Source organism: Sarcophilus harrisii, chromosome 2, assembly GCF_902635505.1.
Source record: "Sarcophilus harrisii chromosome 2, mSarHar1.11, whole genome shotgun sequence".
Lineage (NCBI taxonomy): Eukaryota > Metazoa > Chordata > Mammalia > Dasyuromorphia > Dasyuridae > Sarcophilus > Sarcophilus harrisii.
The window spans coordinates 425,424,694-425,440,410 of record NC_045427.1 but is presented as its reverse complement, the minus strand read 5'-3'; the positions used below and the strand labels follow the sequence as shown (position 1 = coordinate 425,440,410).

Genomic DNA, 15,717 nt, shown 5'->3' with positions numbered 1-15,717 from the left:
AATGACTATTTGGAAACCAGAACCTTCTTAGATTGTCTTTATTCACCTCTTTTATGTCTGTTCATGACCGTAAGATAGATGAACAGTTGCTTTTCTCTATACATATGGTTGTCTGCTAAATCCTTTATCTGAAAAACACTGTGGGGGGCTTTAATGGTCTACAGGTTTAATATGAGTTGAGTGTCATGTGGATTTCAGAAAAGCTAATGTGACCTTAGGCTATACTGCAAAAAAAAATCAGAGGCTCAAATGAAGAATATAAATGAAGAAGATCTCCCTATCTCCAGACATTAGCTAGAAGATAATGGTTAGTTTTACATGACATATTTTTGGAGAGACATTTACAAAAATAGTAAAATGCCTGGAAAGAAAAGAGTCTTAGGGATGTGAGAGTTATTTTCAGACCTTCCTAACAACTAGAGCTATTCAACAATAGAGTATGTTTTATCTTAAAGTCATGAGTTGTATCTCAGGAAGTAATCAAACAGCCATTGATGATAATGAGGTTGGTATGGTCCACTGGGTAGTGGGGAGGCTAAACTATTAAGGTTTCTTCTAGTTTTGTATTTCCAGAGTTATTACTGACCATCATTTTTAGACTCTATTTCCTAATTTCTGACTAGACCAGAATTTCTGTGCTAAATTAATACCATACCTGGTACCCTGAATGACAGAGACACTCATGACCACCTAGGAGTCAAATCTCTTTCCTTTTTCATCTGTGGAAAAGCAAAATATCTCCCAGGGGAAAAAATCCTTTAGGTAATGAAATACATTTAAATCCTGGCCTTTGGTAAAGAATGCCATGTATATTTTTATCTGCATAAATACTTTTATCCTATGCCTCAGGAAAGAGGCAGGGAGAAGTACTGATCCCTGCTAACCACATCAGTCTTCTTGAGAAGGAGCTATAACACAAAAAGTATATGTTTAGACTCAAACTAGACAATTCAGAAAGCACTAATCAGGCATTTCTATCACTGAACTTCTAGTCTAGTCTTCAATTGTTCATCTACTACTGTCATAATCTGGGCAGTCAATTCCCCCTACCACCCTGAAATATTCTTCTGTTTTCATGACTATTTACCAGTGGATTTTTCCATGACTATTTACCAGTGGATTTCTTTCTTTGATCTTTTCCCTTTTCAGTATCTCTGTTAAGGATTTGTTTTATCTGTTTTGTTGTATAAGTAAAAGGATGTCTTGCAGTTACACAGCCTCAAAAAAATCTCTATATTTTCCTGATTGGTTCTGGTATTCATGGATGCTACAGAAAGAGCTTTAATTTCAAAAATCCTGATATAAATGCCAACATGAAACCCAATATCAATTAGAAGATAAAGTACAAAAATATGTAATAGGAAAAGACATGCTACTGGAAATTTATAGCTTTGTGTTTACTGAAATATTATAGTTAGGATAAATTAAAGCTAATTATCATTTTGAATTTCTATTCTTAATATTTTAACAAAGATAAAAAATTAATGATAATGCCTTTCCTCTGAAAATATCCTCTCTGTGTATGTGTATATATATATATATATATATGTATGTGTGTATATGTGTCTAAATATATATGTGTATATATGTGTATTTTTGTGTATGTATGTGCATATATGTATATATTATATAACTGTTTATATGTTGTTTCCCCCAATCAATTGTGAGCTCTTTGAGGGCAGGGAATTTCTTTTTCCTTTATTTCCCTAGTACTCAGCCCAGTGATAAATAGTTGGTGCTTAATAAATGCTTTTTGACTTGATTTCATGAACTTCAATGTGTCTGCCATAATGCACTGTAATGGGGTACCACCAGGTCTTCTGAGCTCCTGGGAGGAAGTATATTCTGTGCCTAGCTGAATATTATAAGCACAAACCATGAAGTCACCAGTTGGTCCGAGATGATCTGATCTTGCTTCCAAAAGTTATGATAGTGGAAGTTTCTACTGTGGGGAAAGCTCATAAAAGCACAGGGGGCTAATTTATAGTCACTATCTTGGAAGGGATCATAGAAAGAAAGAGAAAATAGGATTCTAAAGGTAGAAAAGAAGCTAAAACTTTTCTATTAAAATGCTCTGATTTTCAAAATGAGAAAGCTAAGGCTCAGAAAAGGGGAAAGAGGCTGTGCTGGGATTTGAGCTTCTACTGTAAATGCAATGTTCTTTCCACTATGCCTTATTGTTTCCCTCCATCTTTTAGCTTCCACAGGACCATTACTTAAAAGAAGTTGGACTGCATATGAAAGAAACCGGTCTATTGTCAATTCACAGCATTACTCATAAACTTTTAAAAGACCTACATTTTTTTTCTTTTTATGACTGACCCTCATTAACATCTCTATCTCCTATCTCTGACATTGGTAGGTATTGTAGGATTAATAAAATTTATGTGACTGATAAATACAGATAGGCTGATAGATCAAATGAGATAGCCTATGTAAAGCACTCTGCAAATTTAAACATATACACACACACATATAAATGTCAGGCATTCTATCCTATTTTATTCAAATACTGGCTTCAATCTCCAAGGAAGAGTCAGATCTTAAATTCTTCCAGGGTTCAGCAGGGCTGGGTGTTTGATGGCTGTTGGACTTTTCACAGCCCCTGTGGAAAGCAAGATAGTAAAATAAAAGAGCTGTAGGTTATATCTCTGTCACTGACTTGCCAGGTGTTCTTGGGCAAATTCCTTCCCTATTCTGAACCTCAGCTTTTCTCTCTATAAATGGGGGAATTGAACTATACAATAGCTTTTTTCAATATTCAGTTCAAATCCCATCTTCTTCAAGAGACCTTTCTCAGTCCTTTCAGCTGCTAGTGCCTTCTCTCTGAGAGTATTTTCCATGTACTCTATGCATACTATTTCCTTGTTTGTGTATTGTTTCAACCATTAGAATGTAAGCTTCTTGAGGATAGGTCACAAATATTTTTATTTCTTCTTCTTCTTCTTCTTCATGAGTGTGTATGTATCCAATGATTAGCACTGTGCCTGGCACATGGGAGGTACTTAATAAATGTTTATTACCTGTCTGACATATAATAAGCTCTTTAAAAAATGCTCATTGACTGACTCACTGAGGACCCTTACATTTAGCTCTGTTAGTCAAAGATCCTTTGGTTGCATAATGCATGGTGGTTGATGATAGCCATTTTCATGTCCAGGGGGTGGGTGGGTGGGCAGCATAAAGAGAGGAAACATTTTCTGACTCTGGGATATGGCCATGGAGAATAACACATATTGCTGCAGAGGAGAGGCAGCATCATACATCACAGAGAAAGAGCTCTCTAAAGGGAGCTAACTCTAAGATGGCAGAAACAAAAGCAGGAATAAACGATGAAAGTGTATTTCAAAAGTAAAAGAAAAACAACAAACAAGACAAACGGTGAAAGCTGCTGGCAGCCTAAGAAAACACAGGTTCACATGGAAAATAATCCTCGTTGGGAGGGGATGGGAACTCCTGCCGCACCACACAAGGCATGCTGAAGAAAAGCCGGCCCCAGCTAGGTACTTACAAGTAATAGGAGTAGGAATATGCATTTCTTCTATATATTGATGGGCAGTCAGATGAAGAAAATGTCCAAAAGGGGGAAAAAGAAAACAAACAAACAATAATTAGACTTTGATGAAATCATGTTCCTTAGAAATGTACACAGTATTTTACCATCCCTAACATGAATGAAGTACTGCATTGTCTTGGAGTCCCTCTGGGAATCTTGAGTCAGTACTCTTTGAATCTCTTTCCCCAAAATGCCGCTAGACAAAGAGCTGTGAGAGAGGAAGAAGACCTTTAAATCTAGAATTAGGTAATGGAGATTCTAGTTCCAGATCTGCCACTAACTTGCATTGGGAATTCAGGTAAGTCTCTCTTTTTTGTGCCTCAATTTCCTTATCTGTAAAATGGGAGTGTTGTACAATAGCTACAATTCCTTTCAGTTCTGATGTAGAATGTTCTAAGGTCTGTTCTTGCTCTACAAATATGCTCTAAGAACTAAATGCTCTTCCATATCTAGCACTGTACAATTCTAAGGGAACATCACTATTAACTGTAGCTCATCTCTAGGACTCTTTCTCTGAACCTTTGTGACAGGATTATTCTTATAGCAGTACCTTAGTTCTGTGGATTCTGTCTTTCTCCCTCTAATTCTCATATTTTCCAGTTTCATACTCTTTTTCTTCCTCTAACTGATTATATTGGCTTAATGGAATTTGTCACTGAGGAAAAATAACATCGTTTTTCCTACTAGGTTCCAAGTAAGATCACAGTGTTATTGTGCAACTCTATTGGAAAATAGCTCTTCCATATTCCCTAATGAGATGACTTCATTTAAACTTCCTTCCCTATAAGGCAAGACTGCTTTGTATTAATTCCTTTGAGGTAAAGAAAAAATGACCTTTGAATAACCTTCATCTCAAAAGGGAAAACTAAACTGCTGCTTCTGGGGTTTGGGGAATGAAAATCCCCATTTTGTTGGGAAATGCATACACAAGTTCCATGGTGTCTTTGGATCTCAGGGTAGGAAAGGCCATCAAGATACCCTCAAGCCTAAAACCTTCCCTTCACAGGGGAAGAAGCTAAAGGATAAAACAGAATATTCTTTGTGCAGTGGATTAGTGGCAGAGCTGGGACTAGAATCCAAATTCTCTGACGAGGTCCAGAGCTAATTAGTCACTAGTTAATTCAGTGTTCTGCTTTTAGTTGGCATATTGTTTTTTGACCTTGGGATGTTCGATTTGAAAATGAGATTGATCCAGTTAAGATGAATCCAGTTGACTTTAAATATCAATAACCATGATATCCCCATACAGCATATGGGGTTAAAATGGTATATATTGCATTAAGAACAAAGGCAAAGAATCTACTCAACAAAATCGTCCATTTGTTTATGAAAAAAGAAGTACAATTTTACATATAACCAACTACATACATAACAGGTATTACACCAGACACTGGGAATACTGAGACACAAAAAGTCATAATTGTTCTTGCCTTTGAGTTTTCACAAATACTTGGCAGCAATGGGAGAATGGGAATACATTCATGTAGCTAAGGAAATATTACAAATTAAATAAAATAGATATACAGGGGGCAAAGTGCATGCAGTTGGTGAGGATTAGAACATGATTGCTGGAGGATCACATGTTTGAGCTGAGTCTTAAAAGGTAAGAAGTATCGGCTAAGAGGTTGAGCTGAAGGAATTTATTCATTCCAAATATAGAAGAGATAGGCTGTATAAAGACTCTCCAAACTGGCATTCAAAATATTTTTAAAATGGTTCCAGTTCTCCCTCTTCTCTTTTATCTTCTATCCTTCCAGTGCTCTACCCAAATAGTCCTTAAATAGGTCTCATTCTTTACCATCATGAAGGGGCTCCACTGTTTCCTCACTTGGAATGCCCGAATTTATTCTTGTTAATCTCTTTCTATCTTTTCCATCCTATAAGGCTCAGTTGAAACTCTAGTTTCCTTCAAAACACAGTTCCAATATTACCTTTTGGAGCCTTTTCTGATTTGCTAATGCTGATGCCTTCCTTCTCAAAATCCCCTCCTTTTTTGCATTGGTTGTATGTTACCTTTCTCAATAGAAAATATAACTTGCTATAGAATAGGGACTCTTCCATTTTTCTTTATTCTCCAAGTGGAGAGCACAGTGCCTGGCAAATACAAGACCTTTAATGAATGCTTGTTGATTGACTGATTAAAATGTCCCCTCCTCCAAGAAGAATCTTCCTTTTAGGAAATGATCTCTTCCTCCTTGTCATTCACATGGCACAGTGTCTATGCTTCCCTTGTCATGTTCAGCCATGTATTATGGTTATCTCTGTACCTGTCATCTTGCCAAGTAGAATGCAAGCTCCTTGAAGACAGGGATCATGCTTATTCATCACTACCTCCTTCAGTCCCTAGCACAGTTTCCTACAGAGAGCAGGTGCTCAGGAAACGTTTGTGAGATTTAATTGAATGCAAGAGGTCTTGCCGACGCTGGGTGAGCAGAGCTTGGTTGCCACCTGTTTCTAACACAGATTTTCTGCAGAGAGAGAAATCAGGCCACCACCCTGTTGGCAAACGCTTCTCCCAGAAATGTGTCCATTCTGCCAAACTTGTTAAAGTGGGGGCACATGGAGGACTCTCAGCAGAGGGCAGACGACAGGATGTTTTCAGTTTAATCTGGAAAAATTATTTTTGCCAGATGGAGGCAAGAAAATGAGCATCCAAAGACGCAGCACTAAGTGATTAAGCTTATCCTGCCAATCCCAGATAACAAAACCACAGATGGGAATGTGCACCGACCTCTCAGAGACGCCCACATCCCAAACAGACATAGACATCCCAAATATGTCCAGACCCCAAACACATCTTTCTATGCCTAAGGTACATACAGTTATGTCAGACACACATGGTGATCCCCAACAGAACACCCCAACCATAGAGATGAATGATCTAAAACATACGAATACACTGGGTCCCCAAAACAAATACTCAGGGTCACAGAGATCCAAAGCTAGAAGGAAACTTAGAGGCCATCTTTTTAAAAAAAAAAACAGATGAGGAAGGAATTTAATGACTTGCTCAAAATCACATATTCCATAAAGAGGGAATTCTTTTGTAGCACACCCCACACCTCCCCAAACCTACAATCCAAGGACACAAGAGCCCTGACTTTAGAATCAGAGGATTGGGTGGATTCACATGTCATCTTTGATGCTTTTTACCTATGTGATCTTGACCCAGCCATTTAATATCTCTAGACCCCAGTTTCCTCATCTGGAAAAATTGGGTTTGGATTAGATGGATCCTGAGGGTACTACCGGCTCTAGAACTACTCTCCTATGGCTCATATCCATGCCACAAATATATTACAAAACATTCTACCTCCCCAAACATATGCTGACCCCTCCTAATATTCAGTGATTTTTCCCAAATATTTCAACTCCCAAGTCATACCTATTGCTCTGATCTACTATACTCTAAAATATATCTGTACCCCCAATAATACCCCAAAGAGCCCTCCCAGAAACTTGCAGCTATAAATCATACCTTAAATCCATCTTGACACCCTAAATATATATCAATTCCCTCCAAACACACACATACACACACAAACAGATATCTTAAAATAACTTTTTTAGTTAAAATAAAAGCTGTTGCCAGATAATTTTATGACACCAGTTATGATAAGACTTAAAATTCTTGCAGCTTTTCTTTTGTTAGTGATATAAATTCTTAGTATTAAAATGTTAGAAATTAGGAACTAAGAACTTTGATATTTCAAAGTTAGGGCAGAATCAATAACATCAAAAAAAGAAAAGTTTTTTTTTTTTTTTTTTTTTTTGGATTCACCAAGGGCCACAACATTCCCATTCTGATGACAAAAGACAGCTTCATTCTGGGTATGCCATAGGCTGTGTAGTTGATCTGTCACTTGCCTTTTTTCAGCCTTTTTGAAGAAAAGGTAAAATCTTATCCATGGATCCCGTTAACAAGAAACCTAAAATAGCATATCACCTAAAGTCAAAGAACAACCATAGGTAGATCACACTATTTAAAACTTTTTTTGGATGACTGAACATTAGGGAAAAACAGGGATATACTCTATATGTAGGCTGACTCCAGTACTTAGAAACAGCCATGTCCAGGACTTAGTGCCTGGAACTTAAAAGTCACTTAATGTTTACTGATGGACTGACTACCTGAACCCACACAGATACAGCTGTGTGATCTTGGCAGTTAGATCCTGACTGACTGACAATCATTAGAAACTCAGAGATCCAGGGCCTCATTAATGTCAGAGAGAAAGCATTTCTCACAAAGTTGCTGAGTGACCGGAACTTTTTTTTTTTTTACTCTAATTAGATGAGCTGTGTGAACTCTATTTTCTAAGTTCAAAAGTGAAGATATCAAAGTTATCATGATTAATTTCTATTTGTGTTTCTTTTGGTTCTTAACTTAGTTCCAGAGGATGTCAGGGGTTTGCCAAAGTGAAGTTAATTGAGTTTTTGGAAGAGAACAGTCTAAGTTAATTTTCAAAGATGCCAGATCACAGAGCAGGGGAAGGAGGAGGAGACATTTGCACTCTCCTCCTGGTCAATGCCCACCATATCTGACAGGTGCAAACAAAGGCTTGGACAATATTTCAGACTCCCAAATATTCCTAGCCCCAGACTAGAAGGCTTGTGCCTGCTGTGAGCTCCAAAAAATGAACTTGGAGCTGGAGGTGGGGATGGGCAGAATAGGTATCATCTACCTATAGCACTGCAGAGCAAGGCTAGTGAACAAAGACTGAACTGGGAATTACCAGCAGCCTGAGAAGGTGCCCTGGACTTTAAGTAAACATCTTTTTGGTACACTGTAGTACATTACAGGGAGTTGCACTTGAGGATAAACCAAGTGGAATATCTGGTAGAGTTTCCCAAGTTTTTCAAGGGCAAATTTGAACTAAGGAGCATAACAACCCTGAATAAATGAAGTCTCTGTGTGATCATGGACTAGTAACTTTATGCCTTTTGGGTCTCAAGTTCCTCCTCCATAAAAGAGGTAGTAAAATTATCACAGGGTTGATGTGAGAAAATGCTTTGTAAACTTTAAGGAGCTCTAGAAAAGCAAATTGTTACTAAGAAAGAGAAGAAAAGAGAAGGAGGAGAGGGAACAGAAAGAAGAACAAATAGAGAATGAAGTAAGAAAAAAGAGTGAAAGGAAAAGAAGAGGAGGATAAGGAACAAAAAGAACATTTATAAAGCTCCTACTATGTGCCAGGCACAGTGTTAAGCACTTTACAAATACCTCATTTGATCACAACATTATCATTCCACTTTATAATTAAGAAAACTGAAAAAGATAGAGGCAAAGTGACATGGCCAAGATCACACAGGAATGTGTGATATATTCCTGATCGTGGGCCTAAATCTCTATCAGTGGATAGATCAATGTCATCCAATAAATAATTAATGTTGTATCAATGTTCCCTTTTGTAGCTAAAAAAGTCACACACTTCATTTGTCTTTAAGAGTGACCTCAGCTTACTCTACAGACTCTCAGACATCTGTGACATTGGTTAATCAGGTTTCAAAATGACCCAAATTGAGAGGATCACCTATGAATCACCAGTAACTACAGAACAGATGATCTGAAAGCCCAAGAAAGGTTTATCTTTTAATATTCCCATGGGGGAATCAGATGTCCTAATTTTGTAGAGAGGAAAACTGAGGTCTAGACCTGTATCATGAAGCTAGAAAAGCAGCAGAGTTGAATCAGAGGCCTTACCCATTGGCTCTCATCAAGGGATCCTCCATAGCCCACAAAGGTTTCCACTGAATAGTGACCTTTACTCATCAAGTGGCCTTTAGGTAGGTTAGTTAACTTCTCTGAATTAAAGTTTCTGCTATAAATATAATTTATATGGCATATACAGTTTTCTTGGTCTTTTTCTTCCTTTCCCCTCAATAGGAACCAAAAACTTGCATTTTATTTCATATTAAAGGAAAAAATAGGAACTTAAGCTATAATTTTATCATTATAGGAAGCTCCTATGTTGAGGACTCCTTCCAACACAAGTGGGAACCTCTTCTGCAACTTATAGTCATAGAGAGCTGGCTAAATCACTGAGAAGGTAAATGACTTGCTTAGGGTCATCCAGCCAGTATTTCAGAAATAGAAATTGAACATAGGATAGTTTTTCTATCCACTAGTCACACTGCCTCTTACTTCAATTAATGTTTGCTATTGATAGTTTGCCCAGTAAAAATAGACAGTTGTAGGACCAAATGAATGATCTAACTAACTATTCTTGAGGCTTTAAATTTATTTGTTAAATATTAACATATTTATTGTCATTATATATATATATAATATACATACATTCATACATATATATATATATATGAAATTGCTAAAAAAAACCCTACTCTCTGTCTTGGAGTTTGCAGGATCAAATGAATGACCTGAGTAATTATTCTTGAGACTTGCCAAGAATGCTGTCAACTTCGATCTTGGGCTCTGTGATCTCCACAACATTTATATGGAACATCCAAAAGCACAACTTGGCTGTCACCTTAAGCAAGTCACATCTCTCCTTTGAAATTTGTATTCATATTGACAAAATTAAAGTATGGAGTAGATGATCTTTCTAAAGTCCCTTGAGCTCTAAACTGTATGATCCAGAGATTGTGTGGTGATCTGATCAACTTCCTTATAATGGATAACTAATCTTGCTAGGAAAATGATCCAATTGTGGAAATCAGTGCAAGGCAGATTTTGACTTGAATGAGAAAATGAAAAAAAAAATGAAATTTTAAAAATGAAAATAAAAAAACCACAACAACCCAAACTTCCTAACAATCGGGGCTGTCTAATGAAATAAGATGTCCCATAAGGGCATAAACTTTAATCACTGCAAGTCTTCACACAGAGGCTGAACCAGCACACATAGAGTAAGCTTGTAGAAAAGATTCATTCTTTGGACAAGGGCTTGGAACAGATGGGTCCCATGGTCCCTCCCTACTCTGAGTTTCAGATTCATGAACTGAATGGCTGTCTGAGCTGAGCCAAGTAGAAATGAGCTGTCTGATCCCTAATTATCAGGAAGCTTACCTTCTCTTGATCGTGAGCATGGCACCCAGGAGGATAATGACAAACATCAGGAGCCCGGCGATCACTCCAGCCATTTTCACTGTATTGTCCACCTGTTTCTCAGGTTCCACAGCATTGGAATTCTGCGTGGATGCTCCTTCAAAGGAGGGGAGGGGGGAAAGACAGACAGTGTAAATAATGCTTATGAGTGATGTGCAAGCATCTTGAAACATACCAAGGTGAAGATATTTGACACTCTAGAATGGATAAAATGATCCATTAGGCTGTAGCCTGCCTAAAGAGGTCTCCACCAAATGCTCTCTAAAACTAGCCTAGAGCAGAGGTTTTGGGCTATATGTGGCCCATAACACTCCCAAGTATGGCTCAATCCAGATTAAAATGTAATTGTGAAGCATTAACAAAATAAAAACACAACAAAACATAGGTAATACTATATTTTAAAATTAAGAAAATATATGGCCAGCATATGAGCAGGGATTCTTATATACAATTTAATGGACCCTGTTTCCATGTAGTATGACCCCAGAACCAGAGGGTATGGATCTCACTATAGGAAAATATCTGATATGGGGGCAGTAGTCTGGAGACTTGGCTTGTAATTTAAATGAAGGTGCAATCTCTCTTTTTTAAATGTAAAGTTATGATTCTAATATTACTAAGTTTTGTGACCAAATTATTTTACCTGAGCATCAATTTTATGATCTATAAAATGGGGATAACACAAATACTTGACCCAGTTCTGCCAAAATATTGTAATAAGAATTAAATGAGAAAGTCTTTTGAAAATCTTGTAAAGCATGGGGCTGCTATTGTTATCATTGCTATTATTACTGTCATTTTATTGTATTTTTGTCTCAGACCTGTGATTTCACTGCCAGTAAGGAAACTCCCTCCAATATATAGTAGTAATGAACCTACAATTTATGCTCTTAGAGAGTTTTCTGGTAACACTGCAATATTAACTGACTTGCTCAGGTTTAAAGGATTGTTACATATATAAGAAACAGAATAGCATATCGAGTAAAATACTAGGTGTAGATTCAGCAAGATCTGGATTCAAATTCTACCCCTGACATTTACTAGCTGTATGACCCTGGAAAAGCCACTTGATTATACATCTGTTTTGGGTATCTCCTTCAGAGGTAATAAGCTATAGATATGTTCAAGCTCCATTAGTGGAGGGAATTCACAAGGAGATAATATTTCTTGCTGATGAAATCTTTGATCTCTCCCATACACAGGTATGATACATATGTTTCTTGTTATAGAAACATAATTTGCATTTTTGCCCAAGAAAAAAGGCTAATTTGATATGGTGAGAAAAGCACTGGATTAGGGATTGAGAGAATAAGCTCTCTCCTTCAGGTTCTACCAGCAAGTAGGTGTGTTCCCTAGCAAGATACCTCTGTTTGCTCCATTATAGATAGGTATGACTAGATGACTTCTATGATCCCTTTCAGAATTAATGTTTCATGATTCTATGATTTTAACTAGGAAGAAACATAAAGCTGACAGATTTGGGCTAATAGATTGAGAAACACTGTGGGATCTGTGTGTATTCCTCAACCTCCATGACTTATAAGGAAACATCTGAGATGTCCTTCCCTTTTCCAACAGGAGTTGGATTAAGCCAGGAGAGTGTGGACAGAGGTACTGACCAACTGAGGGATGTTACTTGATGTGAGGCAAGTAAGTAGTCCAGAGAAAAGAGGACTGAACCTAAGGTCAAAAACTCTTGAGTTCAAATCCAGCCTCATACACTTACTAGATGAATGACCTCTCTCTGCCTCAGTTTCCTCAGTTGTAAAATGTTGATACGAATATTTCTCTTCCAGGTCTGTTATGAGGTTCAAATGAGATTTTTATGAGGCACTTAGCTTAAAATAGGTGCTTAAAATAAATAAATTCTCATGTCATTTCTTTCTTTCCTGATAGAGCAAGAAGAGCTAAAATCATTTTGGACTCAACCCCACATACAAAGACAAGAAAGCTGCTAAAATCTGTGCTTCAAAGACCTTTAGAAATCCCTTCCCTTCTAACTCACCTTTGACTTACTTAAACTGCAGCCTGAACTTAAAATAGAATTCTGGGCTCATCCCTGAGCAAAGGGTTTCAGATGGTTGCGTCCTGTCAGTTCCATTATTCACTAGCTGGGTGACCTTGGGGAAGCTGTCAACCAGCAGTGTAGGCTTAGTTTCCTTCATTGGCAAAATGGCTTGAGTTGAGTAAATGCCTTAGGAACTTCAGAAAACTAGAGTATCTTTAGTGTATCTTAGATGCCCAGTTTTGACTGCTAGGCAGGCCATTTTCTTGGATTTCAAATGGAGTTCTGTTACAAATATGTAAATAAATAAGGTGATTATGATGATGGAGTGGTGGAAGCAAAAATATTGATTTTAATTTCTGATCACTGTGAAAAAATGGGACATCTCCCCCTTAAAAATTCAGGTAGGGATCCACTGGCAAAACTTCTTACTGAGTTTCAGTACTAGTCACTAAGAATTACAGCTGAACTTGGGACTTTTAAGCTTTTTGTCAAACAAAGCAACAAATAGATTCCTCATTTTGATTTTCTATATTGATGCTGGAAGCAGAAATTTGTGGTAGATTTATTTTGATTTGTCCTCTGTTTCTGCTTTCTATATTCACAAACTATATTACTTTCAAAGCCTTGACATGAAACTATCACCTTATTTTATCAAGAATATGAACCAGTCCCATTCTTCACTAATGGGTTATCTAGTGATTTTGTCCCAAGGGAGTATGCTTTGAAAACTGAGTAAATTTAGGGTTGACTTGTTTTGCCTGACATTGCCATAGAAAGTCTATGTGATAGCTAAGTAGTGTAGTAACTAGAACACCCATCCTGGAGTTAGGGAGATCCAAGTTCAAATTTGACCTCAGACACTTACTGGGCAAGTCTCTTAACTTCTGTTCCTCATCTGAACAACAGAGATGATAATCATATTGATCTTTCAAGGTTGTTGTAAAGATCAAATAAGAAAATAATTGTAAAGTATTTAGGACATCACCTAGTATAATATAAACTCTCTATAAATATTAACTACTATTATTAAAACGGTGATAAAATTCTTATAGTTAAGAAATCTAGATTCAAATCTTGTCCTACCATAGCCCATATGTATGGGCTCCAACACTTCAGCTTTTTGGACTTTTGACACCTTCTTCATAGGGGGAAAACATTTTTGGGTAAGATTTGTATTTCTGTTTGAGAATGTTTCCAGTGTTCTGGGAATTCACTTCCAAATGAGATTAAAAAAAAAAAAAAAAACCTTAATTCCTAAAAAAATGGGAATATTCTGTTTCTCTATCCTAGGCTCTATCCAATTCTCCTCAGCAACTAATCCAAGGCCTGGTACTTTATTCACTCCAAAATCCCTTCTTACTCTAATGCACTATTATATACTGCCTCTACTCCTTTACTATTTCTCCCCACACAGGGACAATGTCCTTGAAATCACCCTTGGCTCTATTAGATGACCTTTAACAGGATCTTGCTAGAATCAGGCTTCTATGTTACTTGAAGGCTTCCCCCACAGATTCATCCCTTCCCTTTCCATCTACCCTTTATGCATAGTCTTCTTTTGTTAGAATATAAACTTCATGAGGCTAGAGATTGTCTGACTTATTTGTATTTGCATTCATAGCTCTTAGAATAGTATTTGGCACACAGTAACCACTTAACAATTGTTCTGTCTTCTGTCTAGTGAGTACAATGGTAAGAGCTTGCAAGCACATAAAATGTAATTTTTTTCTTCTAGCATGTGAATGGAAGGGCAGGAACAGTTTCCAATATAACATCTTTAACTTCACTAATGTAGAAATGGTCTTTTTCAACTTTACATCTATATAACTTAATAGAACTAATAAAAAAATTGGCAACAAGGGAGTAATGATTCAATCTCAAGGTGCTGTCACTGGCTATGGCCCTAGTCTTCAGTTTTAAGTTCAGAGAATTTTCCCTGTAAATATGAGCAATAAAAAAATAGGAGTCATAGATAAAGAACCTTTAATTGCAATTGATAAAATCAAGTAAATTTCCCTGGATACATACTTCACTAGCTGCTGATAATTACCGAAAGTAAAGAAAAGGAACCAGCTGTTTGAGACACAATGCCTTAAGTAAAGCTCTTGGAGTCCCACAGTCAATTCTCCCTTAACCAAGGACATATTATCCCATGTGGCTTAACTGAAGCAAATCTTGCTTTCAAGTTGGACAGTTCACCCCATAATCTACTTAATTACCTTCTTTGTAGATATCCCTCCTTCTTTCCATTTTTACTTTTCTGTTGCACCCAGTAGGGGAGATCAATGAAATCTAAGTACCAACTTACCACCATCTAGTCTCCACAGGAGGTTTCAAGGACAGCAACTCTGTTTAAGATCATGCTTTGTATATTCTGCTGGGAGGAGCTAGGCAGAGCTCAGGATAAAAAAAAAAAAAAAAAAACCTGCATATTGTCATTTCCTCCCCCCACCAGGAATCAGGTCTTATTTTCTTAATCTTGTTGGAAATGAATTCCCAGACTGCTGGACAAACATTCAAAAATAAGTGTAAAAGCTACACAAAATCCAAATGATTTAGGGATTATCTACCCTTGTGAATTGTTTATACTTCTGCTTTATCATAGCACTTAAGGTGCTAACAGATTATGGAGGCACATAAGAATTGTTAACCTAAGTCAGACCCATAGTCCATCTGCCTCAGGATTTGGTTTAACATGATGACTAGAAATATTAACAAAGTCCCACACCATCAGAACATGGGGGCTACCCTTCAGTCCTGAGAGAAGTAAGTGTAAGATAAGAAAACACTATTTCATATGAGTAAGAAACCAAAGCACTAAGCCTCCACCATCATCTTTACTCCAAATGAGGTTTCAAGAACAATCAACTTTGCTTAGGATTATACTACACTTTTTGTTTTAAAAAGTTGAATGTCCAACAGATATAGCTCATAATGAAACCACATGGAAGGCTTCTAAATCAATCATTTGTTAAGCACTAGTCTAGTGTTATTAAATACTTGTACTAGGCACTAGGGATACAGAGACAAAAATGACATACTTCCTATACTCATACTTCTAAGTAGCAAGTAGAACAAGTAATAACT

The 15,717-nt window shown here is 37.1% G+C and overlaps 1 protein-coding gene across 9 annotated transcripts in view; it reads right to left on the bottom strand.

Moving 5' to 3' along the window:
• PTPRT (protein tyrosine phosphatase receptor type T) overlaps positions 1 to 15,717 on the bottom strand; it is a 1,282,972-nt gene that overhangs the window by 163,768 nt on the left and 1,103,487 nt on the right. For 6 of the 9 annotated variants that reach the window (XM_031953982.1, XM_031953984.1, XM_031953983.1 and 3 more), the window contains 2 exons: positions 10,584 to 10,719; positions 3,512 to 3,541 (listed from right to left, as the gene is read on the bottom strand). In XM_031953982.1, the coding sequence (XP_031809842.1) occupies positions 3,512 to 3,541; positions 10,584 to 10,719 (166 nt within the window). The remainder of the gene's footprint in view (positions 1 to 3,511; positions 3,542 to 10,583; positions 10,720 to 15,717) is intronic. The other 3 variants (XM_031953985.1, XM_031953988.1, XM_031953990.1) reach the window with 1 other exon arrangement.